Below are 26,630 nucleotides of genomic sequence, written 5' to 3'. Positions count from 1 at the left end.
TCTCTTGAGTCATGATTCTGAAAACATCACTCACACAAGGTAATTTGACAATCAAGCTGCTTTGTCCGGCAGGAGTTAGAAATGATAACTTGAGAACATCGTTGTTGGACCAAGTGGAGGACATATGGGTCGTCGTAATGCTATAATTCAGAGCTTCCTGCATCTTCGGCTCGCAAAGAGCGACAGCAAGCTCCAAATTCTTGGGATGGGGCCGAGAAAAAGCCCACTGAAGGCTCATTTCAAACGTCTCTATCGACCGAAATCTTGCTGTCATCGTAATTTTGCTATTTTTGGCGAGCTATGTTTGGCGGAACGTTGTTGTTGGCAAGTGTATCCTTACGGTCTTCTGCATATTCAAGAATGAAACAAAATCAAAGACGATCGACAAGAAGCCTTTCGCCGCTGAATTTGGGTGTCCTTTCTGTTTGTGTCAATGTCTAAGAGAATGATTCGTGTACCTGAAATGTGGGTTTACACGTTGCAGGTTGCTGTGTCAGGCAGTTTTTAGGGAGGCGTCCACTGCCCAGCTTTGCCGGCACGTACACTGGGTTTCACTGATCTGCACCTTTTCCCAAGAGATAAATGACGGGGCGAAGGACTCGAACGATTCTGGGTGTGCCCCGTAGCGTCAAAATTGTAGTTTCTCTGCTGCGATGTGGAAGTGCTTTGGTTGAGACGATAAGAAAGAAAACAGATACAAGGTGGTAGGTAACAGATATGGCAGTATAAGATGGTTACCATCGGATCTCCGTGGACCTCTTTCAAGCCTCACATACCGAGCTAGATGTTAATGTCTGACTATCCGCGTATACTCCAAACCGTGCCCTACCGCTTTAAGGCCCAATGCATGAGCTTGCCACCGACGACGAATTACGCTGATAGGCATTTTATCGTTCATCATACCCATCAATAGCGTCTGATCATAGGGAGATACTCAGAATGGATATCTCAAACAAAATCTGCCGAGTAAGAGAAACCGCGGAACTCTTCTTGCATCGCTTGTGTCAAAACTGTAGATTTGTAAGTACAAGCGGCCTTGAAAAGGAAGACATTCCAACAGACCTGATTGTACCGGAGTCAAGACCGGCGTCACACTAGTAAATTCCGAATCGAAATTGCTGGTATCGGTAGCATTCTTAATCTCAGGCCTGAATGGCGGCGGCATCCTCTTATCCCGGACGTCCTCCCAGCTAATCGTCTTGAAGAATGGTTGGCTCATTACCTCCTGTGCATCAGTAGGCCCAGAGCCTAGTCGCAATTCTGGCTCTCTGGTAAGCAGTTTCTGAAGGATGGATACCGAGTCACGAGGCATGTGAATGGGGTACAGAGGTTCGTCTGCAAGAATCGCATCGTAAATCTCGTCTTCGTCTTCCCCTCTGAATGGGGATTGCTGAAGGAGCATTTGATAAATCAGCACCCCAAACGCCCACCAGTCGACTGCCCTCCCATACTTCTTATCCAGAAGGATCTCTGGAGCCATGAATTCCGGCGTCCCACAAAACGTGCTTGTGTTCGAGCCATACCACATATCTTCCTTGCAAAGTCCATAATCCGCTATCTTGATATGGCCGTCAAGAGTCAACAGAATATTATCCAGCTTGAGATCCCGGTATATGACACCATTTTCGTGGAAATACTTCAAAGCTAGGCAGACCTCGGCGGCATAAAATTGCGCTCGTTTGCTACCAAATTGACCTCGCTGAATGTGAAGCATGAGGTCTCCACCGCTGATATATTCCATGACGAAGTAAACTCTTGTCTCGGTTTGGAAACAGGCGTGAAGATTCAACAAGAACGGATGACGCTCTTTATTTGCAATCAGGAAGACCCTCTTTTCTGATTTCGTACTCTCAACCTCATCATTCTCAATGATAAATTCTTTTTTGAGAACTTTGATAGCGTATAACTTCTTGGTCGCCTTAGTCTCTGCTAGCATGACCTTACCGAAATTGCCCTTTCCAAGGACCGCAAGGAAATTGAAATGCTCGAGACCAATTCTTCGACCGGTACCTTGCTGAGAGGGAACCGCTTGTTTCATCCCTTTGGACGGATACTGAGAGACTCCATGCTCAGGATACGGAGGCTGTTGTACTGGAGGTTTCGTGATGGCAGGAGGTTGCACCTGTGGTGGGCGGTCGAAGGGGGCATAATTCTGCGGATTGTACGATGATTGCGGTTGTGGTTGCACCGGGGTACGAGCTTCATTCGGATCGAATGGCATGCCAGCAAGCGAACTCATATCGGTCGTTGTAGATGGTCGTTGGGCGGATGGTCGCTTTCCATTATTGTCCATAGCTTTGCCTGCAGCAGCTAGAGCCTGGGATGACGCCGTGCGTTGGGGATCAGGTCGCCTCTGCTGAGGTGTGCTTTGATTAGCTGATTGCGCAGCATTCAAGGCCCCTTGACCGCCCTGAGGTTGTTGAGGGGTAGGTGCTGGATAGAGCTCTTCCTGGCCATGCGACCTTCGAGGATCAGTAATTGGGGCTCCTGGTCTTTCCTCGGTCGGCGGTGGTGCAAATGACATTTGTGGCACAGGACTTGGTCGTGTCGTGCCTTGTCTTAATGTTCGGTCCGCTAGATTGGTTGGTTTTGATGGTAGTCGCGCACCTTGCCTATCCTTTGTTTCACGCGCGACCGCTAGCATCTCGTTTGCTACGGCCATTGGCATGCCGCAAAAGTCTGGAACCAGATGGGCGCAGGTAGCATGACAGCTCAAGCCGCATTCTGCAATGAAACGTCAGCTAAGAAGTGTTCGAGGTGTTAACAAGGTGTACCAGAGCATTTCTTATTCTTCCGGCCCAGAGGAAGGATGTAGCCACAATGACAACACCAATTTGCACCCATATTGGAAAAGTTTTCGAAGCGATGAGGTATACGATGATTGACCTTCTCCTCGTCAGGATCCGTTTCCGCATTTGATTTGCTGATACATTTGGTAACGACTTTGGAATAACATTTCTGGTGACAGGTGAACTTGCAGTCCTCACACTGCATTCCGGCAGAGTATTTGAGATAGTCACCGCAGAGAGCACAGCGCATAATTGTGTAGAACTGTTGCAAGACAAATCTGTGGCCATACAGCTCGTGTACTTCCTCTTTACGTTGCCGAATAGCTCCCTTTCGATTTAGACCAATATCGAAAGGTCTACGATCTTTGACTTGTTTGGCTGCAGAATGTGAGTAAAGGATTCTATAGTCATGGTTATAGGCCTTACTGAAGCTCATCGACAGCTGAATTCTCCCAACAGGCTCGAGGGAAAACCAAGCATCGATCGCACCTGGTGCAGAGGGCTGTTGCGGACCACCAAATTGTTGGCCTGAAGCCCCTGAGTCTCGCTGACCTGCACCTTGAAATGCGCCCTGATTCAATGAGGAGTAAGCAGAGTCATGACGACTATGCGCTGCTCCACCAGATCCCATCTTATCTGCAGTCACCCATTGAGAGCCCTTGAGATCAGCCTCAATCTTCTTCCTCCTCATCTCCTCTGCTATGTCTGCTATTCGGATCCAGAGCATCCCAATTGGAGTAGCATGATTACCAGCCTTATCATAGACTGTTAATTCGATTTCGTTAGCCTTTTCGATGTCCACCGTATGATGCTCATCGTGCCATCTATCTATCCTTGTCGCTTTGGTTCGAAGTTGCAAGGAGTCTTCGACCTTCATGATGACGAAAGTCTCTGGACCACGAGCGAATCTTCCGGTGGCTGCATGATCCACATCTTTGACAGCATGTACTGTCATGGAAAGGCTGCCTGTGAGCGGTTTTCGCAAATTTGGTGAATCAAGGCTGTCATCTGGAGCAGGAGGGCACGCGTTAGCACTGTCATGCGACCATCTTGAGGGGAAAAGCCCTTCCTACCATCCGGAGCATCATTCGTACTCTCCATATCGACGTGAAGGTCTTCGTATCTTTTCAAAGCTTGTCTCAAGAGCTGTATCTTCTGGTTGCTCTCTATGCGTCGTCCTTCGGCGTCCGCCCTGCTCTTCTTGTCTCCTTCATCTTGATACAATCGAACCATTTTCTCTACACCATCTTTGTATTGTTTCTCAACGCTGAGCTTAAACTCTAATTGGGAAAGCATGAGTTGTATTCGAGGTCCTAAATAGGATGTGTCATATTTTATGAGATCTGCAGCGTATCATTAGTGAGCGATAGCCGTTTGGCAAATCATAATGCATACCCAACTTCGTGTAGTTTGGCCGGGATCGCGGCATCGAAGAATCGGGACCTGGTGGACCAAATGGAGCACGAGGAGGCATCATGCCTGAGCCTCCACTCATGTTATTCATATACCCACCATTCGCAGGATCGCCGTAATCTCCTTCCTCCACATATCCAGATCTTCCGTCCTTCGGTGGCGGAGTAGGAGGATTAGACTTCTGCGCATTTCTCAAGTTTCTCTGCTGAGGCGATCCATGAGTGGGGGGTTGTGGGCCTCCAGCTTGTCCGCCGTCCATGTTCTCCATTCTCCGCATCTGAAGTTCTCTCATCGATTCTTCCAGATACTCTATACCCCGTCTGGACTCTCTGATCTGCGAGTCCAGGGAAGCCTGGACCTGTGGATTGGAGTTCTGGCGCATAGCATTCGCGGCATTGATGAGGACCTTCTCCCGCTCGATCTTGCGGTACACCTGGTTGATTTTCTCATCGTCATTCATTTTGAAGGTGTCTTCGCCCCTTCTAGGAGCAAGATCTCGTATGTCAACGCTGTGAGGATTCGAGTGAGAGGCTCCCAGGTTGATTCACAAAGCTTCAAGGTTCTACAGGAGAAATATGAATCGAGCTGACGGAACGAAACCGTAGCTCTGGCGTGGCCGCGTGGCCAGTGCCTCGCAGCTTTGGGAAGAGGGTCCTACGTCGAGTCTTATCAATCTGAAGATTTTGAAATGCGCTTTGACGGCGCCACCACCTCTTTTACTCAGCCCGGTTGCCACATTATTCGGGTATCTCCAGTAATGTGCAGCTGTCACTGACGCCTGGAAAGCCACAGGCTCGCTGGTCCTCTGGGAAGCGTTGAAATACAACCGTTTGGAGGGCTGAAGCAGGGTCTATCGGTGCAAAACCTTGACAAAGGGTCGAAGTGGGGAAACTCAGATATCGGCTAGTCCTACATCTAGAACAAGGAATTTCACATTGATATATTTCATACCTCGTAAATCTTTACGACGCACAGCAACACCGGTTTACATAAATTTGACGTAGAATATGGTGGATGGTCAGGCGGAGGTCAATGTTGTGCGCCACTACTGTTGCTAGGTAGACTGACTTGCTCTTGCCCAGACAAGAGGCTCGAGGAAGCGATACGCAACCCTACCCAAGCGACCTTTGCTAGAAACAAAATCACTGTTTTGGAATATCTTGTCTAACGCTACATGACTCGTTCTTTTTCTTTCTTGCACCATTTTGCAGACACTTCCTACTATGTCATGATACTGCAGCCACCGTTATCTCTTCTTATTGTGCAAGACTTAGGGAACCATTCGGATTTCTGCTCCTGCGACCTTTGACGTATGCTTGGACAGCAAAGCTGTAGCAAAGTTAGCGATTGTGATTACAGAATCATGTTCAAAGCCCGGTGACTAACAGTCTCAGAGCTTTGTGTCACACTCATACATTCTCCTTTGTGATCCTGACCAGCCATGGGTGATTAGGGCCAGTTGAGATTCTGTTCAATGGATGAAAACAATCCGTAGTATTCGACTACATCACCGGTCTCTCAATTCTACACCAATATCAATGTCCTCAGTACCATCCAAAATGGCATGGGGAGAAGGTGGTCCGATGGGTGAAAATTGATCACGTGGATCAATGTTGTCTGATGTCAATAAACTTGGTTGTCGATTTGAACCCTTGAGCTCAACGCGGCCGCCAGAGTAGTGAGCGACTTTCTCGGCAACCCAATCAGCTGTCGTGTTAATGACAGCCCAAAGCTTCTCCTGTCGTTCTTGATGAGCAATACTCTCGTGAGCAGTATCTTGAGCTTCGACCTTGAATTGAAATTTAAGGCAGTCTTTCACGGTCACGAGACCTGCAACACGCCCACGATACTCGATGACAATTACACGAGGCCCCATCTTTTTGAAAAGCTCCATGACGGTCTCTAGGGGCAGTCTCGGATGGACTGCCAGAGGCGTGGGATCAATGAAACGGGAAAATTCGACGGTCTGCCGACCTGAGGAAGATTCGATGGCTTCAAAAGTGACTGGTGGGGCGGCGGCGGATGGCGTCTGTGTGGCTGTTGAGTCTGGCTGTGTAAAGTAGCACTTTGCATTCGGTGAGATGAAAGCCTCCTTTTTAGCTCGATCGATGGCATAGCGAAGCTCTGTCCGACCAATATAGCCAATGAGGGTTTTTGAGGTCGCATCTTCGACGACCGGAAACCCCTGGTACTTATTCTCCGTGAGCAGATGCTCAAGAGAACGCAGATTCAAACCGGTCGATGGCAGAGAAGTGACACTGCTGGTCATGACCTGAGACACTGGTACGCCAAAAGTGTGCTCTTCTTTGTTGTCCAGGAACGGGAAGCCGTTGAACCAAATCATGCGGTCTGCGATGCCACCCTTACCAAAGCGCTCACTTACAGCTTTGGTGACCCCCACCACTATCTGATACGGACATAAGCCTTGTGGAATGACCCTCTGGATGTTCATCGACTTACCATCGTTGGTAGAATATAGGTCAATGCACCGGTCAGCTCGAACATAATGACAACTACAGACACCGTTATGTGCATGATACCACTTAGAGCTGCACCAGCTCCCAGGAAAGCGTAAGTGCCAGGGGTGATGCATGCCACATCTGGCTCACAGGCAGAGAAGAATTTGGCGTTAGGGAAGGCCTCATGTAGGGCTTGAACTAGTATGCCGACCATTCGGCCAAATGATGCCCCAATAGCCATTGACGGTACAAATATGCCTGCGGGCACTTTACAGCCATACGAAATGATCACAAGGAAAGTCCTCATGATCGTCGCGAAGAGGAGAGAAAGGACCATCGTTGTACGATTTTTGGGTCTTGATGTTGACATTAGCGTTGCTTATGATCCATATGGAATTTACTCACTCGCAAAGACCGTCATAGTCATGTCCTCCTTCACATTCCTGAAACAGTTTTTCCATCTCCTCGGTCATGTCAATTCTGAGAAACATATTAGGGAAACAGACAAGAGCAGTTCCAGCGGCCAACAAAGTGGCCTCTAAGATTGCGTATTTGACCAGATACTTCTTCCTAAACGCCTGCGCTCGAAGGTTCCATTTCATCACAAAAGCACCGTAAAGGCCGCCAAATATACCTAATATGATAAAGAAGAGAATTTCGAAGAAGTGCCACGATTTGTCGTATTTCACTTCGAACATGACTAGCTGGCCTGTTCTGAAAGGATTCATGGCCTAGAAAGCTTTTTCAGCTGTCAAACTTCATATTTTCTATATCTCAGGAACTCACGGCGAGGACAGCTGTAGCTACAAGTGCACAAAAATAGCTTCGCCACATTGTCTTCAGAGGAAAATAAGACGACATTTCCTTGCCGATTAGCTTTTCGTTATCGTGAGATGCAAAGATTGCTTACCTCGAGCGAAAATAGTACACCGCCGATGGGACTGCCAAATGCCACTGCGACACCGGCTGCTGCAGAGGCAGTGAATATTTCGCGTGTTTTGGAAGCATTCCGCTTGTATTTATCGAAGAATCTTGATATGACGTTTCCGGTACAAACAGCATAATGCACACTCGGACCTTCTTTGCCAACGGACAGCCCTGATGCAATCGCTATTGGCAGACAAATCGATTTCAGCAAAAGGGTCCAAAACCCAAGGAAGCCTTTCATTACGAATCCTGCGATGATACATTTGATCTCCGAAATACCTGATCCAGCAGCATAAGGTGCGTAAGCTTTGACCAGGCTAGCCGATGTAAGAGCAAAGATGATGGAAAATATCAAATAGAGAAGGTAATTGATTGGCCATAGTGGTGTCCAGGTATGCCATTCGTCACAGGTGTCAGCGCCCCAGCAGCAGAAGTCCTCGTTCAGATAGAAAGCAGTCGAGCAGTATCCCAGCTTGACGTCTGATAGCCATTCTGTAACGATATTCAAGAACCCGGCATTGAGTCCAATCGCAGCGCCGACCAAGGTCACAACGATCCAAGCCTGACCTGCCTCGTAAGTGTCCCGCAATTTGCGCCGCCAGCCCAAAGAGCCATCTCTCTCAAAGAAGCCTGCATTCTCTTTCCTTCGAGCTCTTCTTCTTAGCTGCTCCCGTGCCGCATCTTGCACCCAATCTATCGTTGTGAAGTCCTCATATCTCTTAATCTCCTCGATCTCCTCTGTGAGTTCATGTTCGGTGTTGTCTGCTGGAGCCTCGCTCCTGCCTTGCTCGGAGCTAGATAGTAATGAGAGACGGCGGGAAAGTCGTCGTTCGGGCAAGGACGGTCTGCTCCGATGTTGGGAGGAGAACGAGGAGGTGCGCGCACTCATCCCATCAGGTCATCTTGAGGAGGGTCTCAGTGCCACCGACGAAATCGCGATTTTTCAAGCAGAGCAGAAGATGCCTTTCACCAATGAGAGACTCTCCAGCTCGGCCGACGGAAAGCACGGGGAGTCCCGCGGCCAACGCCAAGACTTTTCGATCGCGTTATCTGAGATATTGACCTACCTCCAGGGCTTACGCGAGCGGACTTCTTCACGCATTCAATTGCTTCGAATCTGCATTTCATTGCCAAGCTCTTGACATCTAGAGCCCTCGAAGACCCCTCTGTCAGGTGCAATGCCTTACAACAATTCCGCGATTGCTCCGAACGAAGAAATCACTGGCGCAGCCACTCTCCCTCGTTAGTGATTCAAAGCGTGGTAGCAAGATAGTCTTCTTATATCTCTCTCAGTGGCCCGAGTAAAGAAAATTCTTGCGGTAGACGAAGAGATTGGTGCAGTATCTGCCAATGCCTCTTTTGCCATCACAATCGCAACCGTAAGAAAACGGGTATGAAGCTCTCGAACGTTACTCAATATCTTGACAGGAAATGTTTATCCGCTACTTCGCAGATCAAGCCATGAACGTTGTGAAATCGGAGAAGAAGCCTCGGAGAAATATCCAATACCGAGATCTTGGTACAAGAGCCGTTCACATAAGTTCAACCAGACCGGCTAATTTTCGACTCCAGCCAACGCCGTCAGCCGCATAGACAACCTCTCTTTCCTTGAAGACATCGTCCCAAGAACTACAACACTCAGAGAATACAGATCTCGAGCAGCTCAACCCAAAGCCCCAGCCAACGCTCCACCTCTCCAGAACGGACAGACCACCCTCGACGGATCTTCGAGACGAATCGCGCAGCGACCACCCCCACCAGAACAAGCTTTCATTCCTCTACAACACCCAGAAGAATCTTTTCTACACCCGCATCCTCCCATGGCGATCGGCCAAATGGAAGGACAGCAATTGAATGTTGCCCCGCCCATGGATCCGAGTCAATCCATACAGTACAACCCGCAGCAGTATGTCTTTGAGCATTATGAGCCAAATGGCAATCCACGACCGGTGCCGTTGAGAAGGGACGAGGCAGGTGACATTGAGATGGGGCAATGATGGAGTACGAAGCTTATTGACAGAGACACACTTGGAAAGACTCCATGAGCCTGCCGGTGGACAAATTCATGCTTGATGATTCTAATGCGTTGAAGCGATGGCATGGTGTACATATGTTAGCGTATCTGTCACGGGCTCTTTGTCAGCACGAGCTACAGTCGATTGATTGCGCTCAAGCATCTCACTTTGCAGGAATATGACATGATTCTGCGAATCTGTGGTCAGAGGTTTTTTCGAGTATTGAACAATAAACACGCGGATCGAAAGACCATGTCTCTATGCTACGCTTCAGCTCCGCCACCCGCTCAACCAATGATCACCTTTTCCTCCTCTGGGAAATCGTACATCGGTATCTCCAAGTTCAATGGTGCAGGACCTTTCCTCACCCGCCCGCTAACATCATAATGGCTCCCGTGGCAAGGGCAGAACCAACCACCGAAATCGCCCGCTTCCCCTATTGGCACACATCCCAGATGCGTACACACGCCTATAGGACCCCCAATTAGCCCTGACCCCGTACACCATAATGCCACGTAGCGCAGAAGATATGCGGAGGACGCAAGGGTTCTTCAGAAACTCACCTAGCATTATCAACCACTCCGGCTTCTTGACCCTCTCACTATCCGGCTGAGGATCCCGGAGCTGCTCCCACTTCTCCCCCTCCGCCTCTTTGATCTCATCCGCCGTTCGATGCCGAATGAACACTGGCTTTCCGCGCCACTTGATAATGACATTCTTGCCCTCTGGGATTTGTCCCAGATCGATCTCGACCTTGGCCTGCGCCAAAACGTCGGCAGAGGCGGACATGTTGACCAAGAAATCTGAACCAATTGAATTCAGTCCTCTACCTTCTCATGATCCCAGAGTTGGGACAGAGAGGGAAATGATACCTTGCACCGTCGCCTTGGCCCCCGCAGCACTCAGCAAGCCCATGCCTCCGACCATGAAATACTGGAACAATTTGTTACTCGTCTCCGGCCTTTTACTCATGTAGTTTTTGAAGCTGGGAATGTTGGTTGTTGGGTTCGCTTCCTTGCTTTTGAAAGGCGAGTCGAATTTGGGCGTGCGGTCGTACTCGCCGGAGTGTTCCTCTGCTGCTGTTGCTCGCGTTCGCCGCTGTTGTTGGGCGGCCGCTTGAGCGAGACATTGTGGTGCTGGAGTGAGAAGGCGTGAAGTGTGATGGGGAGAACGAAGCTTTAAGAAGCCACGGGACGACGGAGGAAGTGGAGGCATGGTGAGGGCTGTGATGAATAATGACGGTCGAGAGAGCGCAAAACGACGGCGAGAGAGGAACGGGGAAAGTTGTATTACACTAGTTCAACGCTAGTGCTTTCTCGGCGGATATGGATCTTGGACGGGAGGCTTCTGCTTGCGGAGGTAGCACTGCTATTTTGGCGTCAGAATTAAGAGTATTTCAATATCGGAGCTGCCAGAGCTGCTATTGCTCAGGAATCAAGAGGATCAAAATCGTAGCTTGTTTATGTGGAGTAATGTACAACGTAGCGGTTCCTGTTTATTCACAAAAGCCATTGAGCCGAAAAGCCAACCAGATGTCCCAGTAGCTTATTTGCAAATCATCATGATTACTTGCCGTCTCGTAAATCTCGCGTCATCCGCTGCAACAAGACTCCTTGCCCAAGGTATCTAACGGTGTCTTCCCAATCACAGATTCCCACTTCCCATATTTTTCAATTGCAACTAAACCCAAATCGCTGAATCCTCAAAACCATGCTGATGTAGATATCGTCAGAAACAGAAACGCCGCGTTATCACATACATTGACCGCCAGCTGCAGAGTCATTTCTATTGCCAAACACCATTCACACTCAAAGACGGGGTATCTTCGTCATATAGATCAAGACCATCGTTACTCCGGGGTATCCGTTGAAAAGTTCTGTTAAGTCGAGGATAACGATGAATCCAATTAGCATTACGAAAGAGTGTAAGCCCGCCATGAGCAATAAAGCTGCAGATAACGACCAGTGGCAGTGAAACGCAGAGTCCCAGGCTCTGCAGTTTCTCTACCAATGATGGTAAGCCTGCTGGTGCTGTTGCACCATAGCGGGCGAGACAGATGAGGGTGGACTAGGCAACCGCATGCCAGTGGTCGGGTTGACTATTGGGATAGGATTGCGTGCCCTTAGAGCCGCCGGTTGGTGAATCTTCATCTGGTGCTGCGGGTGATTGTTGCTCGATTGAAAGCCCGTAGTGGGATTGTAATTACTCGTTGACGCAGAAGACAAGGAAAAGCTGGGGGTCACTTGTTGGGATGGTTGGATCTGAGGTTGAAGAGGAGACGACTGTGGTGAATTAGACGCAAGCGAGCCGTCTGTTGATGATGAATGGATAGATTGCATCTATCAGTATCCTAGCCGTCAGCTTTCATGCTCAGAGAATGAAGTGTCGCATGCGACGTCATATTGAGAGTGCTGTCTTACATCGTCTTCGGTCAGCAAGCCGGGACAGAACTCCATGTCATCGTCCAAATCAAACGATCTCCCCGCTTCGAATTTCGCTCTGATGTTGTTGACAATCATGGGACTTTCTATCATATCTCTTGGACTTCGTACACCTCTGAATTGCTTGTGCGGATTGTGCGAGGCCGACATGCGCGGTGCTCGCCGGGATCTTCCGCCATGATGGTTATGCGAAGATGATGAGGAGTGCGAAGAGTTGGATGAAGGATTATAATGCTGCTGTGGGTTGTAAGGGAACGAGGCCATTGTCCTTTGGATGGCAGTCGATGGTGACGGTGAGATGGGGGATGATCAAGGTTGACGTCCGTGCCCCAACGCAAGTGAGACTGTGGTGTGCGTAGGCTCCCCGGGAATGGCAGAGGGATGAGCGAAGCACCCGCAAGAGCGATTAAAATACCAATTTACGTTGCGCAAATGAAGAGAAGTATACTCAGGCAAGAAAGCGAAGTATCAGGATGATGGATGTGGATGAGAAGAGTAATGGGAGGAAGAAGTTGATGGTTGATAGTTGTTGTTAGATGGCTGAGAAGGCGAAGGTAAAATCGGGACTTGGGGGAGAGAAAGCGGCGCTTGTAAAGGCCCCACTCTCTCGGGCACAGCGAGACACTACAGACACTACACCCAAGCTGATCTTGACCTCTTCCGTCGCTGGCTCCGTCTGCCATCCAACCACCAACCACCGCCCGCCACTACGAGATGTCCTGCTGGAAGCGCAGTGTTTCACGAAGACCATGCACACTCCCCGTCAGCCGTTGCATCGAAAAATGCCCATGGAATGATATTAATATGAATTAACATGCTTCATATTCTGCATCGTGCAGACGTCTACATATGCGTCCACCTGTCATTGACTACACCCCCATGGTCCAGCATCGGTGCGGGGGACAGCCTTTGAGTAGGTATGCGCCGCAAGCAGTAAGATCATACAGACCATGGCGTACATCATTGTTCCGTCAATTGACTTCCTTTCACCAATAATAAAATGTTCTTCGCACAGCCAACCAGCCATGATCTCTTGCCACCTGCTTTCGACAGCCCAGTCAAGTGACGGGAGTCGAATTAGAAGCCAGATGGTGGTCCTGCATTAGCGTCGAACCAATTCTCTTTGGGGTCGGAAATCGGAAAGTATTCCCACACCGCCTCACTGCTTTCGCTTAGTGCATATACTAAGGAATTTAGGTGGTTATCATGTACCGCCACCAGCTATCCACATACCTATTCCATTGTAGCCCATTGGAAGCCGCTTCATTTTCATCAGTCCTTGATCCGGTACTTTTCTTCCATTGCCCTTCTAAAGCTCACATCCTTTGGTAGCCTACCACTTCTATGTTGGCTCGCAACGTCCAGCTTCCGGTCTGAGTAGGGTCAGTACAGACTTGATATCGGCCTTTTCGTTCACCTACTGGCCAGCACCCACGTGATGCCTTCCTCCTCAATGTCAGCAGCAATTTGAAGTTCTTGGAAAGCGTGGCTGGACTTGCACATCCCTTCCCAGGTCATATATCGACGAAGCCAAGGCGTCTTTGAACCCATGATCAGTCGCCTTCGGTGCTCTTCTTCTGAATCCGTCGTTCTTTCAGCGTCACCCTTGATCGACAGTATATTGGACGGAACGTCCCTAAACGCCCCGAATAAGGATTCCTCTGGCGGACTTTCATTCAAGTTCTTTGGATACTCTTTTGAAGATTTCTGCACCCGATTTCCCTGATCTGCAACTTTCTTGATAGCCCGACATCTTTCCACGGCGCTTCGTATAGCAAGTGCATCTAAGTGCTCGTCATTCATTGTCCCACCCCCCTCATGCCCAGATTAGTCAAAATCCCGTCCTTTGCAATGCTCTCTATCTCAAGGTCATCAAAGAAAAGCTCTCGACATATCCGATTCGCGCCATATTCCAGATAAGCTAAGCCTTTTCCTAATTTCCGAAATAGCGGACATAGATGTGGAGTCTCCTTTTGAACCCTTGTGCTTCCCTCCTCATCATGATGTTGAGAATGATGGCGCGCTTTGGTAAGGATGACTAGGTGCTTCAAATTGGGTGGCGCATGATAGAGCAGTTGGGTGATAGCCTCATCGGCCAGCATGCAGAATCTGAGCTCTAGAGACGAAAGGTTTGAGCCTATTTTTGAACTACCAAGAAGCTGCGCCATCACAGACTCGTCGAGTTCGGGTACGCACTCCAACTTGATGCTTTGAAGTTTCTCAAGACCATCCAAAGCTGTAAAGGAATGCTGCGTTGGACGATAGTGTTGTGGTAGGTAATAATCATGGCCGTTGGGGCCTCTGGATCGCTCGTGTGGAAACAGACTCACATTCTCCTTAGGTGCAATGGCCCAGTGGTGCCGAATCTCAAGCCTTTTACAATCGGGAAAAGCGACACCGTCGACAAAAGGGCTGAAAAACTTTGTGCTGGGGATGCATCTGCTTGAAGTTCGTGGATGGGTTTCGTCAGGGTCGTGTGAACCGACACAGATTACAAGACTCTTGACGCGCGGAAATGTTTCTTGCCAGAGGTTGCACACTGGGGTCGCATCGCATTTGCAATGCTCAAAACGCAAGCTTATATCGATTTCGGGGCTAGTGATAGAGATTGACTTAGCATGACCTCGTGACTGATGCCTTGTCATCAGGCAGTACATAGGAATTAAACCGCGTTGAAAAGCGACGAGAACGAAATGCATGAATACACCTACCATCTCCGCTCAATTGATAGAAGTATCCTGGAAATAAGGATAGCTGGCGGTGGCTGCCCACCGTTCTTTGAGCTGTCTTTGGTTGGATCGAGGATGACATCCAGATACTTAGTCTGATTTAAGGATTCTCGCGTGGACCATCTCAGATCTAATTTGCCAAAGTACGTTGCCTTGGTCAGAGTGCGGTTGAAGAGAGTGAGAGAAGAGAATGAGACAATCCGTGGACGATAATATAGAATTGGTCTGACTAGCCGGTAGACAGATTTATTGGTCAATGCCAGCGACGATCTTTCTTTCTGTGAGAGAGAGCCACAAATTTGATTCCTTGATAGAATTTAGCATTTACTAGAACACATTGATGATCGGTACTGAATATTACGTACGCTAATTCTGTTGGCAGCTCAGCGATTGAGGGCACCAAAGTCATTGTGATGCAGATGCTTCAGACAGCATCACCAAAACTGTTCCAGACTTGAGACTGTCAGAGCAGATGTGGGAGGAAGGTGACAGAGTGAGGCGAAATGATAGCCTTATGATTCCAGTTGCTCGTGCTTGAGTCGGGATCGGCCCGCTTTGTTCTAGCGCGCTGCGTGTCACCTTCTAGCGTGCATAACCCGACTCCGTATTATTCAGAGTTCTGCATCGTCTTCACCCCTTCAATTCCCACAAGCTGCGCCTTTTTCTGCGACTTTCCATGCCTTCTTTTGGTGAATGCATCTTGAAAGGCTTCCAAACTAATGTCTGTCGATCTGGTGGCCAGAGCGGAACAATGTTGGGCTTCCATCCCGTGTGCGTCTGCTAGGAAGCTAACGCGCTTCTGTTAGGGCGCTACGGTATCGTCCTTGATGCTGGGTCGTCTGTAAGTCAGATTCAGACCGCTGGAATATCCAGTTGAAATTAACGGCTTTTAGGGAACGCGTCTCCATGTATACCGGTGGCTGGACAACCTTCACGCTCGCGAAACATCAAACGCAGACCAGTTGGAGTCTCTGCCAGTCATCGAGACGAAGAAAAAATGGGCGAAGAAAACAAAACCGGGCATATCGACCTTTGGCGAGAAGCCTACGCGTGTTGGGCCGGATCATTTGGAAGAGCTGTTCGAGAAGGCCCGGAAAGTTGTTCCGGAACATGAGGCCGAAAGAACCCCCTTGTTTCTGCTTGCTACAGCTGGCATGCGCCTACTTCCCAAACACCAGCAAGATGTTCTATTGACAGAAGTGTGTGCCTACGCCAGATCAAAGACTAAGTTCTCGGTTCCAGACTGTGATATCCACATTAGAATCATACCTGGCGAGGTGGAAGGATTGTACGGATGGATAGCAGCTAATTACTTATTGGGAGGCTTCGATCACCCCAAGATGCACGATGGGGAACACGACCATCCTACCTTCGGGTTCCTCGATATGGGCGGTGCTTCTGCTCAGATCGCATTTGCTCCGAACGCCACGGAGTCTGAGCGTCACGCAGACGACCTCAAATTGTTGCGCCTGAGGACTGTCGACGGAACACCTGCAGAATATCGAGTATTTTCCACCACCTGGCTGAGATTTGGTGTCAATGAAGCAAGAGTGCGGTATGTGGATGGGTTAAGGAAGGGTGATGAGTTCAGGCATTCCAAAGAGCTTCTCGATCCTTGCCTTCCACGGGGACTGAAGATTACGCCCAAGGGTGATGTATTTCTACCCGACGAGAAGACCGTTGATGGAAAGACGCCCATCCTCCTAGGCGTTGGGAAATTCGACGAGTGCTTGAAGAGTACTCAACCTTTGTTAGAAAAGGACCATATCTGTGAAGACGATCCTTGTCTAGTTTCTGGTGTTCATGTACCCGCCATCGATTTTGACGTCAATCATTTCGTAGGTGTGAGCGAGTATTGGCACATTACACACGAAATCTTTCAAGTTGGTGAAAAGGACAAGTCGTACGACTTCAACTCTTACCAACAGCGTGTGAGCAATTTTTGCAATCAAGAATGGGAGAAGATCGAAGAAGGCATAAAGCAACACGAATGGGGCGAGAAGGTGGATGAAAAGACAGTGGTAGAAGTCTGCTTCAAAGCCAGCTGGCTTATCAACGTTCTACATGAGGGCATCGGCATTCCAAGAGTAGGCGTAGAGGATACGCCGGACGCTTCGCGCAACGGCACATCCAAGCTGATTGATAGTGCCAAAGATAAAGGCTTTACGCCGCCGTTTAGGCCTATCAACAAAATCGAGGACGTGGAGGTCAGCTGGACTCTGGGTAAAGTAGTTCTCTATGCCTCGAGTCAGGTACCACCCACAGGCAAAGATGCGCTTCCCGTTGGCTTTGGTAGCAATAAGGCAGGCGTGCCCCCAGATTTCATGTTTCCCAGCATGCAGCAAGGCATTCCCACTTCAACCTCTGCCACAAATTCTACTCACATGCCAGATCAGCCAGCGCCCGAAGATAACTCCTACCGACCTAGTGCTATACTTCGTAGTGGCAGATCGCGTCGTATACCTGGCATATTACTTTTCCTACTTATCCTTTGTTTTGCTATATACCTTCTACTAGGCCGCTACCGACGAAGTCGACACCATCCTGCTGTCTCCTTGCCTAAAAGCCCTCATATGCGCGGCTTTCGGCGTCGAGCTTTCCTGGCGAAAAAATTACCAAGTCTTTTCTGGTCCTCTTCGAGCCAAGGTAGTTACCAACGGGTCGACCTAGAAGATGGCAGCGGTCTTACGGCACCAGAGGACTTTGAGCTCGGAGGCTATGTCGATGAGGAAGGCTCTTCTGACTCTAGTAGTCGAAGTACGCAAAAAGGGGCCAAATCAAGTGGATGGGCCAGCCCCACCAGAAATAGGACTACTCTTCCTTCCAGTACCGGAGGATCAGCCGGCCTTGAAAGCCTTGGGAACGGCCATGGCCTAGGTATTGGTATAGAAGGAAGCAGGGAGCGACTGGGCGAAGGGCGAAGGAGTAGGAAAGCAAGTCCCACTAGATCAAGCTCGTCCAGGTTGTCGAAACTCGTCGATGATTGAATGATAAACATACTTGGGACGTACATGATATACTGAATACGGACACATTACCACCCTACGTCTAGAGGCCCCGCCGGGTCGATTACGGGGCAGCAGCTCAGAGGCCTCTGTGAAAATCGCGGTAGCTTAGGAGTGGCTACCGGATAGATCGGTCATGCCACGTCGGGTACAGAAAGTATGCTGAAGTTGCTTTGACCATACCTGTGAACCGCTAGAGTGAAGCTAAATGGTGCGAGACTCGCCCAGATTTGGGAGCCTGCGTTCGTAAGAGCAGTGATGGCCGCTTCGAAGCGACATATGATAAGCGGAGAAGAGTAGGTCTTTGTATAGAAAGAGGTACAAGGATCTTGAACTGGACAAGTGGATAGATGATTTGGACGTAGTCAACGGCAGTGATGCAAAGGATGACTCGTACAATATGTTCGACAGGGTTCTCGTACTGATCCCGAGACATGCACAGAACTTGATCAAATACTACAACTTGAGCTTCTCGAACCCTCACACCTAAGGTGTTCTTGAGTACTGCTTGCCTAAACATGCAGCTCCGCCTTTTCATTCCCACTCAGCACCTCAGAGTACGATTTGAGTGCTGAATTGACTTCTTCTCTACAAAACTTCTCCACCTGCTGCGGCGCTCTTCCAATGAACGTGCTTGGGGTTGTCAAATCATCTAATTGCTCCCAGATCGGCTTGAAAAATTCATTTTTCCTTACCTCCTCGATCAAGTTGTTCTCTTTACCTTCCTCTTTCACAAGTCTCCCTGCTTCTTGGGAAAGCTTACGGACCTCTTCATGTGCTACATTTCTCGAAATTCCTCGCTCTGAAAGTGCCATGATGATATTCTCAGTGGCCATGAAGGGAAGCTCGAGATTTAAACGTTTTCTGATCACGGCAGGATAGATCACCAAGCCAGAACAAACGTTGTTAAGGATAAGTAGACATGCATCGGCAGCCAAGAAGGCTTCAGGAATTGATATGCGGCGTATCGCTGAATCGTCCAGGGTTCTTTCTAGCCATTGATCAGAATATGTGTCAGCGGCGTCATTCGGTAGGTTCTTCAATTTTCGTGCCAACTGATTAGACAGAGTCAGCAGCTATCTACATTAATTAATCCACTTACGGAGCAGAGGCGTTCGAATCTCATGGGGTTGCGTTTGAATGGCATTGCGGAGCTCCCGATCTGATCCGCTTCAAACTATATCATGATTTAGAGTTAGTAATAAGTCTTATAGATGAAGAGGCTCCTGAGACTTTGCTGGCTAATCGAAGTCATAGTTGCTAAGTGGAGATTTGCATAGAGAACGAACCGGTTCTTCCATTTCTTTGAAGGATGCTAACAATCGAACATCCTTTCCTATCTTGAGACAGGTCGCTCCCAAGGACCCTAGAGCGGCCAAAGTCTCGAGGTCAATTTTTCGGGAGTATGTCTGCGAAGTGATTGTGAACACGAAAGAAAAACCAGCTTTCTTAGTCACCAACTCGTCCAAAGCTTCGACCTTACCATGATCGCCTTTGAAGAGCTTCAGGAATGTGGCTTGTGTCCCTGTTGCTCCTTTGACGCCCCGAAAGCGGAGATCTGATCTGGCTCTTTCGATGTTGCGAAGGTCCATGAGGAAATCTTGTATCCATAGGCAAGCTCGTTTTCCGACCTTTTTGCCGACTCTAGTTTAGCAGCTGTATTCAATGAGTGAAGAGTTCTTACCGTTGTGGGCATTGCCGGCTGCAAGTGAGTGAAGCCGAGACAAGGTAGATCTCTATATTCCAACGCAAATTTCGCAAGCTTTTTTATGACATTCGCAAGCTGGTCGAGGAGTAGATCTAGACCTCTCTTGAGAAAGATCAAGTCCGCTGGTTTACTTTCTTAGCAGGAAAGACAGGTTTGACCGAGTCACTGTAAGCATACCGTTGTCGGTAACATAACAGGATGTTGCACTAGGAGATGCCCATATAAGAGATAGCAAAAGAGACCGTTGAATGAACTGACCCTAAGTGAATGATACCCTCAGCAGCAGGCGCCTTCAACCCAAACCCGTGGCAGTGAGCCATAACATCATGACGTCGTCGCTTTTCCTCTTGAGCAACGACCTCGAACTCATCATCTTGAACGGTGACATGCTCCTTCATTTGGGAGATTGCCTTATCCGTCACTTGAGTCAAACCAAGTTCCTTCTCGCTCTCAGCAAGCCAAACCCATAGTTGGCGCCAAGTCGAAAATCTCGTTCTTGGAGACCAAAGTTGCTTCATTGCACTTGTGCAGTAACGCGAATTGAAAGGCGTTTGGTATTCATCATTCGGATCCATGATGAGCTGAAAGCAAAGAGTCAAGGGGTGAGCACAATCGTATGATCAGGTATGATGGTGCAATGTAAAAGCAGATTGTGAGATTAAGGGAGTTTCTCAGTACGTGAATCGATTGAAGGAGTCAAAACAACTCCACCCTACCCGGCTACAGCCACTCGAAGCCGCTCCAAATGGACAGAAGGATTTCTTGTATCTCTTAGAGATTCCTAACACTGACTCTTGAATGTCGTAAAATCTGGCATGCTCATCTTCCGAGTTACCCAATCCTCAGGTTGATATCGATTACGTAAGTGCTTCGGCACTGATCCACGCTACCCGGCTACAGCCGTGATGGCTCGCGTAGATTACGCTGCTACGTCATTAAGGCACCCTCACCTGTGTCTACAGTCCGTGAGCGACTTTAGATCAGACGAGAGATTTCACAGCACACTTCCCTACCTCGCCCTGTAAAGAATTCTTTGATATCTACATTTCAGTATGAGCGGTACATCAAATGTCGGCGGGGCTGGAGTGTATGAGGCGGGTGACCAGAGGACGATGAAGAATTCAGAGATTCCAGAGCCAGATCGATATCACGAAGGCAAAGCGCACAGTCATAAGGCTGACGATTCTAGTACATCAAAAATTGGTTGAAGTCTTATCTCGCTCGTCATCGCTGACCACTTCGTCTAGAGGATGAGAGAAGCATTGCCAACAGGCTAGCACGTGAGAGCAAGGTAAACATACTTGTACCCAAAATGTTAGCTCAATGCTTACAATCTCGCAGCGTCAAGACGAACCAGAGCCACAATCTGAGGAAGCAAAGCTGTCCAAGAAAGACCCGACCTTGCCAGTTAGCACATCCTTCTTGTAACAAAATGCCACAGAGGAGTTAACTTCCGCTTTCTTCTAGGCAAAAAATCATGGCAACGAACCTTCCAAAGGAGCGAAGATTGACGCTGAGCTTCAGGCAGAGGAAGAAGAAATCCTGAAGAAGAAGGGAGCATGGGGCTCGAAGCAGCAATAATTGGCCTATACACTAGCTCACCAATATCCTGAAGGGTATCTCTGGAGATAAATAGACTAGTTCCCACTAAATTGAAAATCATGATCTGGCAACGATCGGACCTAGCCAGAGCCTGGTTAATGCTATGAACGTCTTACGTGACGGGATATTAGCCCAATAAGAAAACATTTCTTATCGCCGATCCTTATCGCCGTATGTGCATAGCTTCATTAGAGGGTGCAGGCACGCGACTTTCTTACCCTTGTACTATATTGTAAGGCGATTTTTAGTATGTTGCTACAGAATGGAAGCCCCTTCTCACATGTACAGACGTTTGACATCGAGCTGAGGATGGAAAAGAGAGCGCCAGTATGTGCAACAATTCATACGAACTTCACCATATTGGGTGACAGCCCCCAGGCCTGCCATGGGGCAGTCTCTGTCCCTTGCCGCGCAGCCTGGTGGCTCTGCTGGTATAGACGTACCGGAACTTTCGGACATCCTATATGAGAAATCCCTGGGCACAGCACGACTCATGAAATGCGTCCGAGCCCGACATCAAGACGGCCTCGTGGTGGTGAAGCTGGTAATGAAGCCTTTAGCAACATTCGAACTCACGGAATATGTCAAAAAGATAAGGTGTGAGTACGTGACTGTAAAGACTTCTTACTGGATCTCAAGGCTTATCCGCATAGCTGAACGGGATGCCCTCGCGGACATATCAAATGCCCTTGGCTATCAAAGGGTGTTCGAGACCAGCACAAATGGGTACCTCGTAAGGCAATACCACTACAGCTCGCTCTACGACCGATTAAGGTAGGAAAACAGCCTCAAGTATAGAAAGGCCCCACTGACGTTCTCAGCACTCGACCGTTCCTGGAAGAAATTGAAAAGAAGTGGCTGGCATTTCAGTTGCTCTGTGCCCTTAAAGAGTCGCATGCTCGGGACTTATACCATGGTGACATTAAGACTGAGAACGTTCTGGTCACATCTTGGAACTGGCTGTACCTGACGGACTATTCTGCGTCCTACAAGCCACCATCACTTCCGGAGGATAATCCAGCAAATTTTTCTTACTACTTCGATACATCTGGAAGGAGAACTTGCTACCTTGCTCCTGAACGCTTTTTGAGTACTCCAGACCAAGACGGAGGCGGGAAAATCACTTGGGCAATGGACGTCTTCAGCGCTGGTTGTGTCATTGCCGAGCTTTTCACAGAATCACCCATATTCAGCTTGAGCCAGCTCTTCAAATATCGCAACAAGGAATATAATCCGACTTATGGATACTTGGACAAAATCCAAGATCAAGACGTCCGCGAAATGGTAGCCCATATGATTCAGGTGCAGCCTGAATCAAGATATTCTGCAGATGAATATTTGAATTTTTGGCGCCATAAAGCTTTTCCCGAATATTTTTACAGCTTTCTGCATCAATATATGGGCCTAATCACAGATCCTTCCTCTGGTCGATCAGCTGTGCATCCCGAGTCCTCCAATTTCGGAGAAGCAGATGATAGGATCGACAAGATATACTACGAATTCGACAAGATTGCTTACTTTCTCGGCTATGAAGATGAATCGGAAGCTAAGTTAGATGACATAGTTGGGTCTTGTTCAGGAGATGACATAGTACCTATTATGATCGATTTACCAAACAACAGGCATCGAGCCGGAGGGCGTGCCCAACCTTCTGTGAACAATGGCTCATTGATTTTTCTCACTCTCATCGTGTCGTCATTAAGACACACAGCTAGATCCTCCGCTAAAGTCCGTGCATGCGAGCTCATGCTCGCGTTTGCGGAGCATGTCACCGATGAAGCTAAGCTTGATCGTATCCTACCATACCTCGTTGTTCTTCTAGGTGACCGATCGGACAGTGTAAAGATCGCAGCACTCCGAACGATGACCCAGATGCTTTCAATCATCACGACGGTCTCTCCTGTCAACGCTCATGCGTTCACAGAGTATATAAGGCCCCGTTTACAGCAGTTCATTGGTGGTCCCGGTCTCAAAGCGAGCAACTTAGCACGAGCCACTTATGCATCTTGTTTAGCATCGCTAGCTGAATCGTCGGTAAGAATTCTTGACATGGTCCAGGCTCTTCATGCGGACGGTTCAATTCCTACCATTGACTCTGATACTGAGGATGGCCTGGCCACAGATTTGGCATATCAAAATTCATTTGACAGTGCGAAAATTGATCTTTTGGAATACTTCGAAACACATACGAAGGCGCTGTTGACTGATAAAAATGCTTCTGTACGCCGAGCGCTCCTTCGTTCTGTTGCTAGACTCTGCGTCTTTTTCGGCAGCTCAAGAGCAAATGATGTTATTTTGAGCCATCTGAATACCTATCTGAACGATAAAGACTGGATCTTGAAATGTGCCTTCTTCCAAACAATCGTGGGGGTAGCAACATTCGTAGGAGGACCTAGCCTCGAAGAATACATAATGCCACTCATGTTTCAGGCTTTGACGGATCCAGAGGAATTTGTTGTCCAAACAGTGCTGACGTCTTTCGCGGCTATGGCTGAGCTGGGACTTTTCCAGAAAGCGAAGACCTGGCAAATGGTTGAGATATGTGCTAGATTCATGGTACATCCAAACATTTGGGTTCGGGAAGCGGCAGTGCACTTTGTAGCTGCGTCAACTCGGTATATCTCCATCGCAGATCGGCAATGTATTATAATTCCTCTGATCCGACCCTTTTTGAAGATCTCTCTGACGAGGTTTACGGAGCTTGACATACTGGACGCAATCAAGAAGCCCATCTCGCTCTCAGTGTTCGAGATGGCGCTGCTATGGGCGACTAAAACCAAGAACAGTCTTTTTTGGAAACCTGTACAGCAACAACGCACGTCGTTTCTTGCTACATCTGGGCTTGATATTACGGCACAGTCAGCCAAAGACTCAGGCAAGAGTATATTGAACGCTGCTCAAAGGAATGATGAGGACGAACAATGGATGAAGCGACTTCAAGAAGCTGGGATGACCGCGGATGATGAATTCAAGATTCAAGCGCTTAAAGAATATCTATGGCGCCTTGCTCCGAAACGTATTCAACCAGGAAAGAGCATCAAACCTTCGGTTCTGGAAAAGCTCGTCCTGCTCAAGGATCTACATGTTACACCTCAAACAGTATTCTTTGAGACAGAATCCAAAAGCAAGCCACGACGCCATTCAGATCTTGGACGTCGGCCAATGATCCTAAGGAAGAGATCAGAAGGGCCAACTCATACCATTGCCGATGCGCTACTTGATGCCTCGACCAACATCGATGATCCTCGAGTTCGAAGGAAACTATCAATTGCAGACACTAGGAAAGGGAGGACAGAAGGAAACCAGGTTGCAAAGGAACTTTCCAAATTTGACTCACCGCAGTCCATCTCACGAAGTCCTTCAACGACAGGACCGAAAGGATTTTTACCTCCCAAAACGAATGAAACTCATAGGGTTTTCCAAGATCATGCAGACGCGGTTCAGAGTGAGGGTACTATTACGCCCACTGACTCGGTAAAGGCCAGGAGCATTCTGGGTAAAAATGATTTGCGTCACAAATCTAGTGCGTTAAAATTACTTAATCGCCGAGATACATTCAAAGCAAATGCGGAGACTGCTACCAATTCAGCAAATGTGGCTGGTATGATGGAGGGCCCGTCTCAACCACAAGAAACCTCCAGCAACACCCCAAAGACTGACGTCGGACACTCGTACACCGGCAATGACCCAACTATCCTTAGACTTCTTGACTCATTGGCGCTGGACAATTATCCCAGGGACGTGATCGAGTTTGGCCCCCTCGTTACGCCAGTCAGCAAGCGCCGTTCCTTGAAGAAGATTGATCTTCAAGGAAGCGAGCGTCTTTGGAGACCCCAAGGTACCCTCACTGCCACTTTCGGAGAGCACGCTGCTCCCATCAATAGAGTACTTCCCTCTCCCGATCATGCTTTCTTCATAACCTGCTCAGACGATGGCACCGTCAAGATCTGGGACACGCTAAGACTTGAACGGAATATCGCACATCGATCTAGGCATACTTTCACTCACGCGGAGCATACACAGGTGAAGGCCATGTGTTTCATAGAGAATACGCACACTTTTGTAAGTGCAGCGACAGACGGAAGCATTAAGGTCGTCAAAATCGAGTTCAACATTATTGGAGACAACCCAAGATACGGCAAGCCTCGGGTTGTACGCAGTCACAAATTACCCAAGGGTGAATATGCTATCTGGCTCGAACATACTAAAACAGAAACGTCGTCTCTGTTATTGATTGCTACCAATATGTCAAAAATCATCGCCTTGGATCTCAGGAACATGGTCGAATTATATACCCTCTTCAATCCTGTCCATCATGGTGCACCTACATGCTTTTGTGCGAACCACAAACAAGGATGGCTTGTTCTCGGTACATCACATGGAGTGCTAGATCTGTGGGATCTTCGCTTTCATGTTCGTCTGAAAGCTTGGAGCCTTACTGGTGGTGTAGCTATAAACAGAGTTATGATTTTCCCGTTCGATTCGACTGAACGCAAGATTTGCGTGACTGGTGGTACAGGCCAAAAGGATATTACCATTTGGGATATTGAGAAGGGAGAGTGCTGTGAAGTCTTTCGGATCGGGATGTCAAAGGGTGGCGGTAAAGACAGCTTGAAACCCTACGAGGCGTGGGGAGTGGACGACGAAAGGCTAGAGGGTATGCTAGGCCGTTTTGCTACTGCTATCGATCCCCTGAAGGGTGAGAGTGAAAATTACGGTATTGGGATACGGACGCTATCCATCGGTCTCGACGCCTCTGACGGCGCTAAGCATGATAGCAACAGTGGCTTTTTCTTTACAGGCGGGGCAGACAAGAAGCTCCGTGTCTGGGACTGCTCTTCTGTAGGCAGCTCGAAAATCATAAGTGGCCTTGGAGCAGAAGAGCCTCAGCCGAAATACTTCACGTCACATCCTACCACTGGACTCACATTACACACGGAGCGTATAATTGACGATACTGGTAGCAAGGCGCGGAGATCTAGCAGCAAGCATCCAAGGAGTACTGTGATCAGTACACAGCAACAGGCTTTGTTGCGGAGCCATCTAGATGAAATCACGGATGTATGCTTATTAGAGTTGCCTGTTGGGATGACTGTTAGTGTTGATCGTATGGGCTGTATCTATATATTTCAATGATATTGATGTTGCATGCCAGATAGCTGGGGAGACGTGCAATAAGATACACGGTTTCAAGTTTGAGACGGCAAGCAGTCTCTTGGATTCTTCTTGCTTGGGTTTTCGAATTGCGTTCTTGATAGCCAATGCCGGGTCTCTTCTTGGCCATAGACGAAGTACCATGATAGTCATCTTCACAGTATGTATGGCTAACTTTCGGATTACTACTTAGAAGAAAGATCTAAACGTCGAATCTTGAAAGAAACATCGCCCTCTGCCCTTCTTGTCTGGGACAACCAATGTGTCTCTGATCGCACGATGCATTAAGACCTATATCTTACAGGTTTCTGTTTTCAAGTCTTCCCGTCAGGAATCAGGCCATTATGAGCATAGCGAAAGCGCCGGTCGCGGCCAGACAGGCCGAAGT

The 26,630-nt window shown here is 48.5% G+C and overlaps 8 protein-coding genes across 8 annotated transcripts; 3 read left to right on the top strand and 5 right to left on the bottom strand.

Moving 5' to 3' along the window:
- Window positions 1-948: 948 nt before the first annotated feature.
- Window positions 949-4,662, bottom strand: KY384_007752 (uncharacterized protein; the record flags this gene model as incomplete). Its single annotated transcript, XM_044816242.1, has 5 exons — window positions 949-1,010; window positions 1,063-2,724; window positions 2,877-3,797; window positions 3,863-4,132; window positions 4,185-4,662. The coding sequence occupies 5 exons, from the start codon at window positions 4,660-4,662 to the stop codon at window positions 949-951; spliced, it is 3,393 nt and encodes a 1,130-aa protein (XP_044666882.1).
- A 1,047-nt stretch (window positions 4,663-5,709) lies between these two features.
- On the bottom strand, window positions 5,710-8,477 carry KY384_007751 (uncharacterized protein; the record flags this gene model as incomplete). The annotated part of the gene is made up of 5 exons (XM_044816241.1): window positions 5,710-6,609; window positions 6,663-7,017; window positions 7,067-7,392; window positions 7,448-7,525; window positions 7,572-8,477. 5 exons carry the CDS (start codon window positions 8,475-8,477, stop codon window positions 5,710-5,712), a joined length of 2,565 nt encoding a protein of 854 aa, XP_044666881.1.
- Window positions 8,478-8,766: 289 nt separating this feature from the next.
- KY384_007750 (uncharacterized protein) lies at window positions 8,767-9,585 on the top strand (the record flags this gene model as incomplete). The annotated part of the gene is made up of 4 exons (XM_044816240.1): window positions 8,767-8,830; window positions 8,882-8,967; window positions 9,017-9,107; window positions 9,161-9,585. The coding sequence occupies 4 exons, from the start codon at window positions 8,767-8,769 to the stop codon at window positions 9,583-9,585; spliced, it is 666 nt and encodes a 221-aa protein (XP_044666880.1).
- A 305-nt stretch (window positions 9,586-9,890) lies between these two features.
- Window positions 9,891-10,818, bottom strand: FES1 (hsp70 nucleotide exchange factor fes1; the record flags this gene model as incomplete). The annotated part of the gene is made up of 3 exons (XM_044816239.1): window positions 9,891-10,072; window positions 10,167-10,406; window positions 10,476-10,818. The coding sequence occupies 3 exons, from the start codon at window positions 10,816-10,818 to the stop codon at window positions 9,891-9,893; spliced, it is 765 nt and encodes a 254-aa protein (XP_044666879.1).
- Window positions 10,819-13,843: 3,025 nt separating this feature from the next.
- Window positions 13,844-15,182, bottom strand: KY384_007748 (uncharacterized protein; the record flags this gene model as incomplete). Its single annotated transcript, XM_044816238.1, has 2 exons — window positions 13,844-14,417; window positions 15,139-15,182. The coding sequence occupies 2 exons, from the start codon at window positions 15,180-15,182 to the stop codon at window positions 13,844-13,846; spliced, it is 618 nt and encodes a 205-aa protein (XP_044666878.1).
- A 310-nt stretch (window positions 15,183-15,492) lies between these two features.
- Window positions 15,493-17,760, top strand: KY384_007747 (uncharacterized protein; the record flags this gene model as incomplete). Its single annotated transcript, XM_044816237.1, has 2 exons — window positions 15,493-15,507; window positions 15,667-17,760. The coding sequence occupies 2 exons, from the start codon at window positions 15,493-15,495 to the stop codon at window positions 17,758-17,760; spliced, it is 2,109 nt and encodes a 702-aa protein (XP_044666877.1).
- A 530-nt stretch (window positions 17,761-18,290) lies between these two features.
- On the bottom strand, window positions 18,291-20,061 carry ADE13 (adenylosuccinase ade13; the record flags this gene model as incomplete). The annotated part of the gene is made up of 6 exons (XM_044816236.1): window positions 18,291-18,833; window positions 18,881-18,955; window positions 19,068-19,409; window positions 19,463-19,608; window positions 19,664-19,692; window positions 19,745-20,061. The coding sequence occupies 6 exons, from the start codon at window positions 20,059-20,061 to the stop codon at window positions 18,291-18,293; spliced, it is 1,452 nt and encodes a 483-aa protein (XP_044666876.1).
- A 1,412-nt stretch (window positions 20,062-21,473) lies between these two features.
- KY384_007745 (uncharacterized protein) lies at window positions 21,474-26,224 on the top strand (the record flags this gene model as incomplete). Its single annotated transcript, XM_044816235.1, has 2 exons — window positions 21,474-21,862; window positions 21,910-26,224. 2 exons carry the CDS (start codon window positions 21,474-21,476, stop codon window positions 26,222-26,224), a joined length of 4,704 nt encoding a protein of 1,567 aa, XP_044666875.1.
- Between the last annotated feature and the right edge of the window lie 406 nt (window positions 26,225-26,630).

This window comes from Bacidia gigantensis, assembly GCF_019456465.1.
Source record: "Bacidia gigantensis strain McMullin 20006 chromosome Unknown contig_278, whole genome shotgun sequence".
In the NCBI taxonomy this organism is placed as follows: domain Eukaryota; kingdom Fungi; phylum Ascomycota; class Lecanoromycetes; order Lecanorales; family Ramalinaceae; genus Bacidia; species Bacidia gigantensis.
This window is presented reverse-complemented; position numbering and strand designations above follow the sequence as displayed.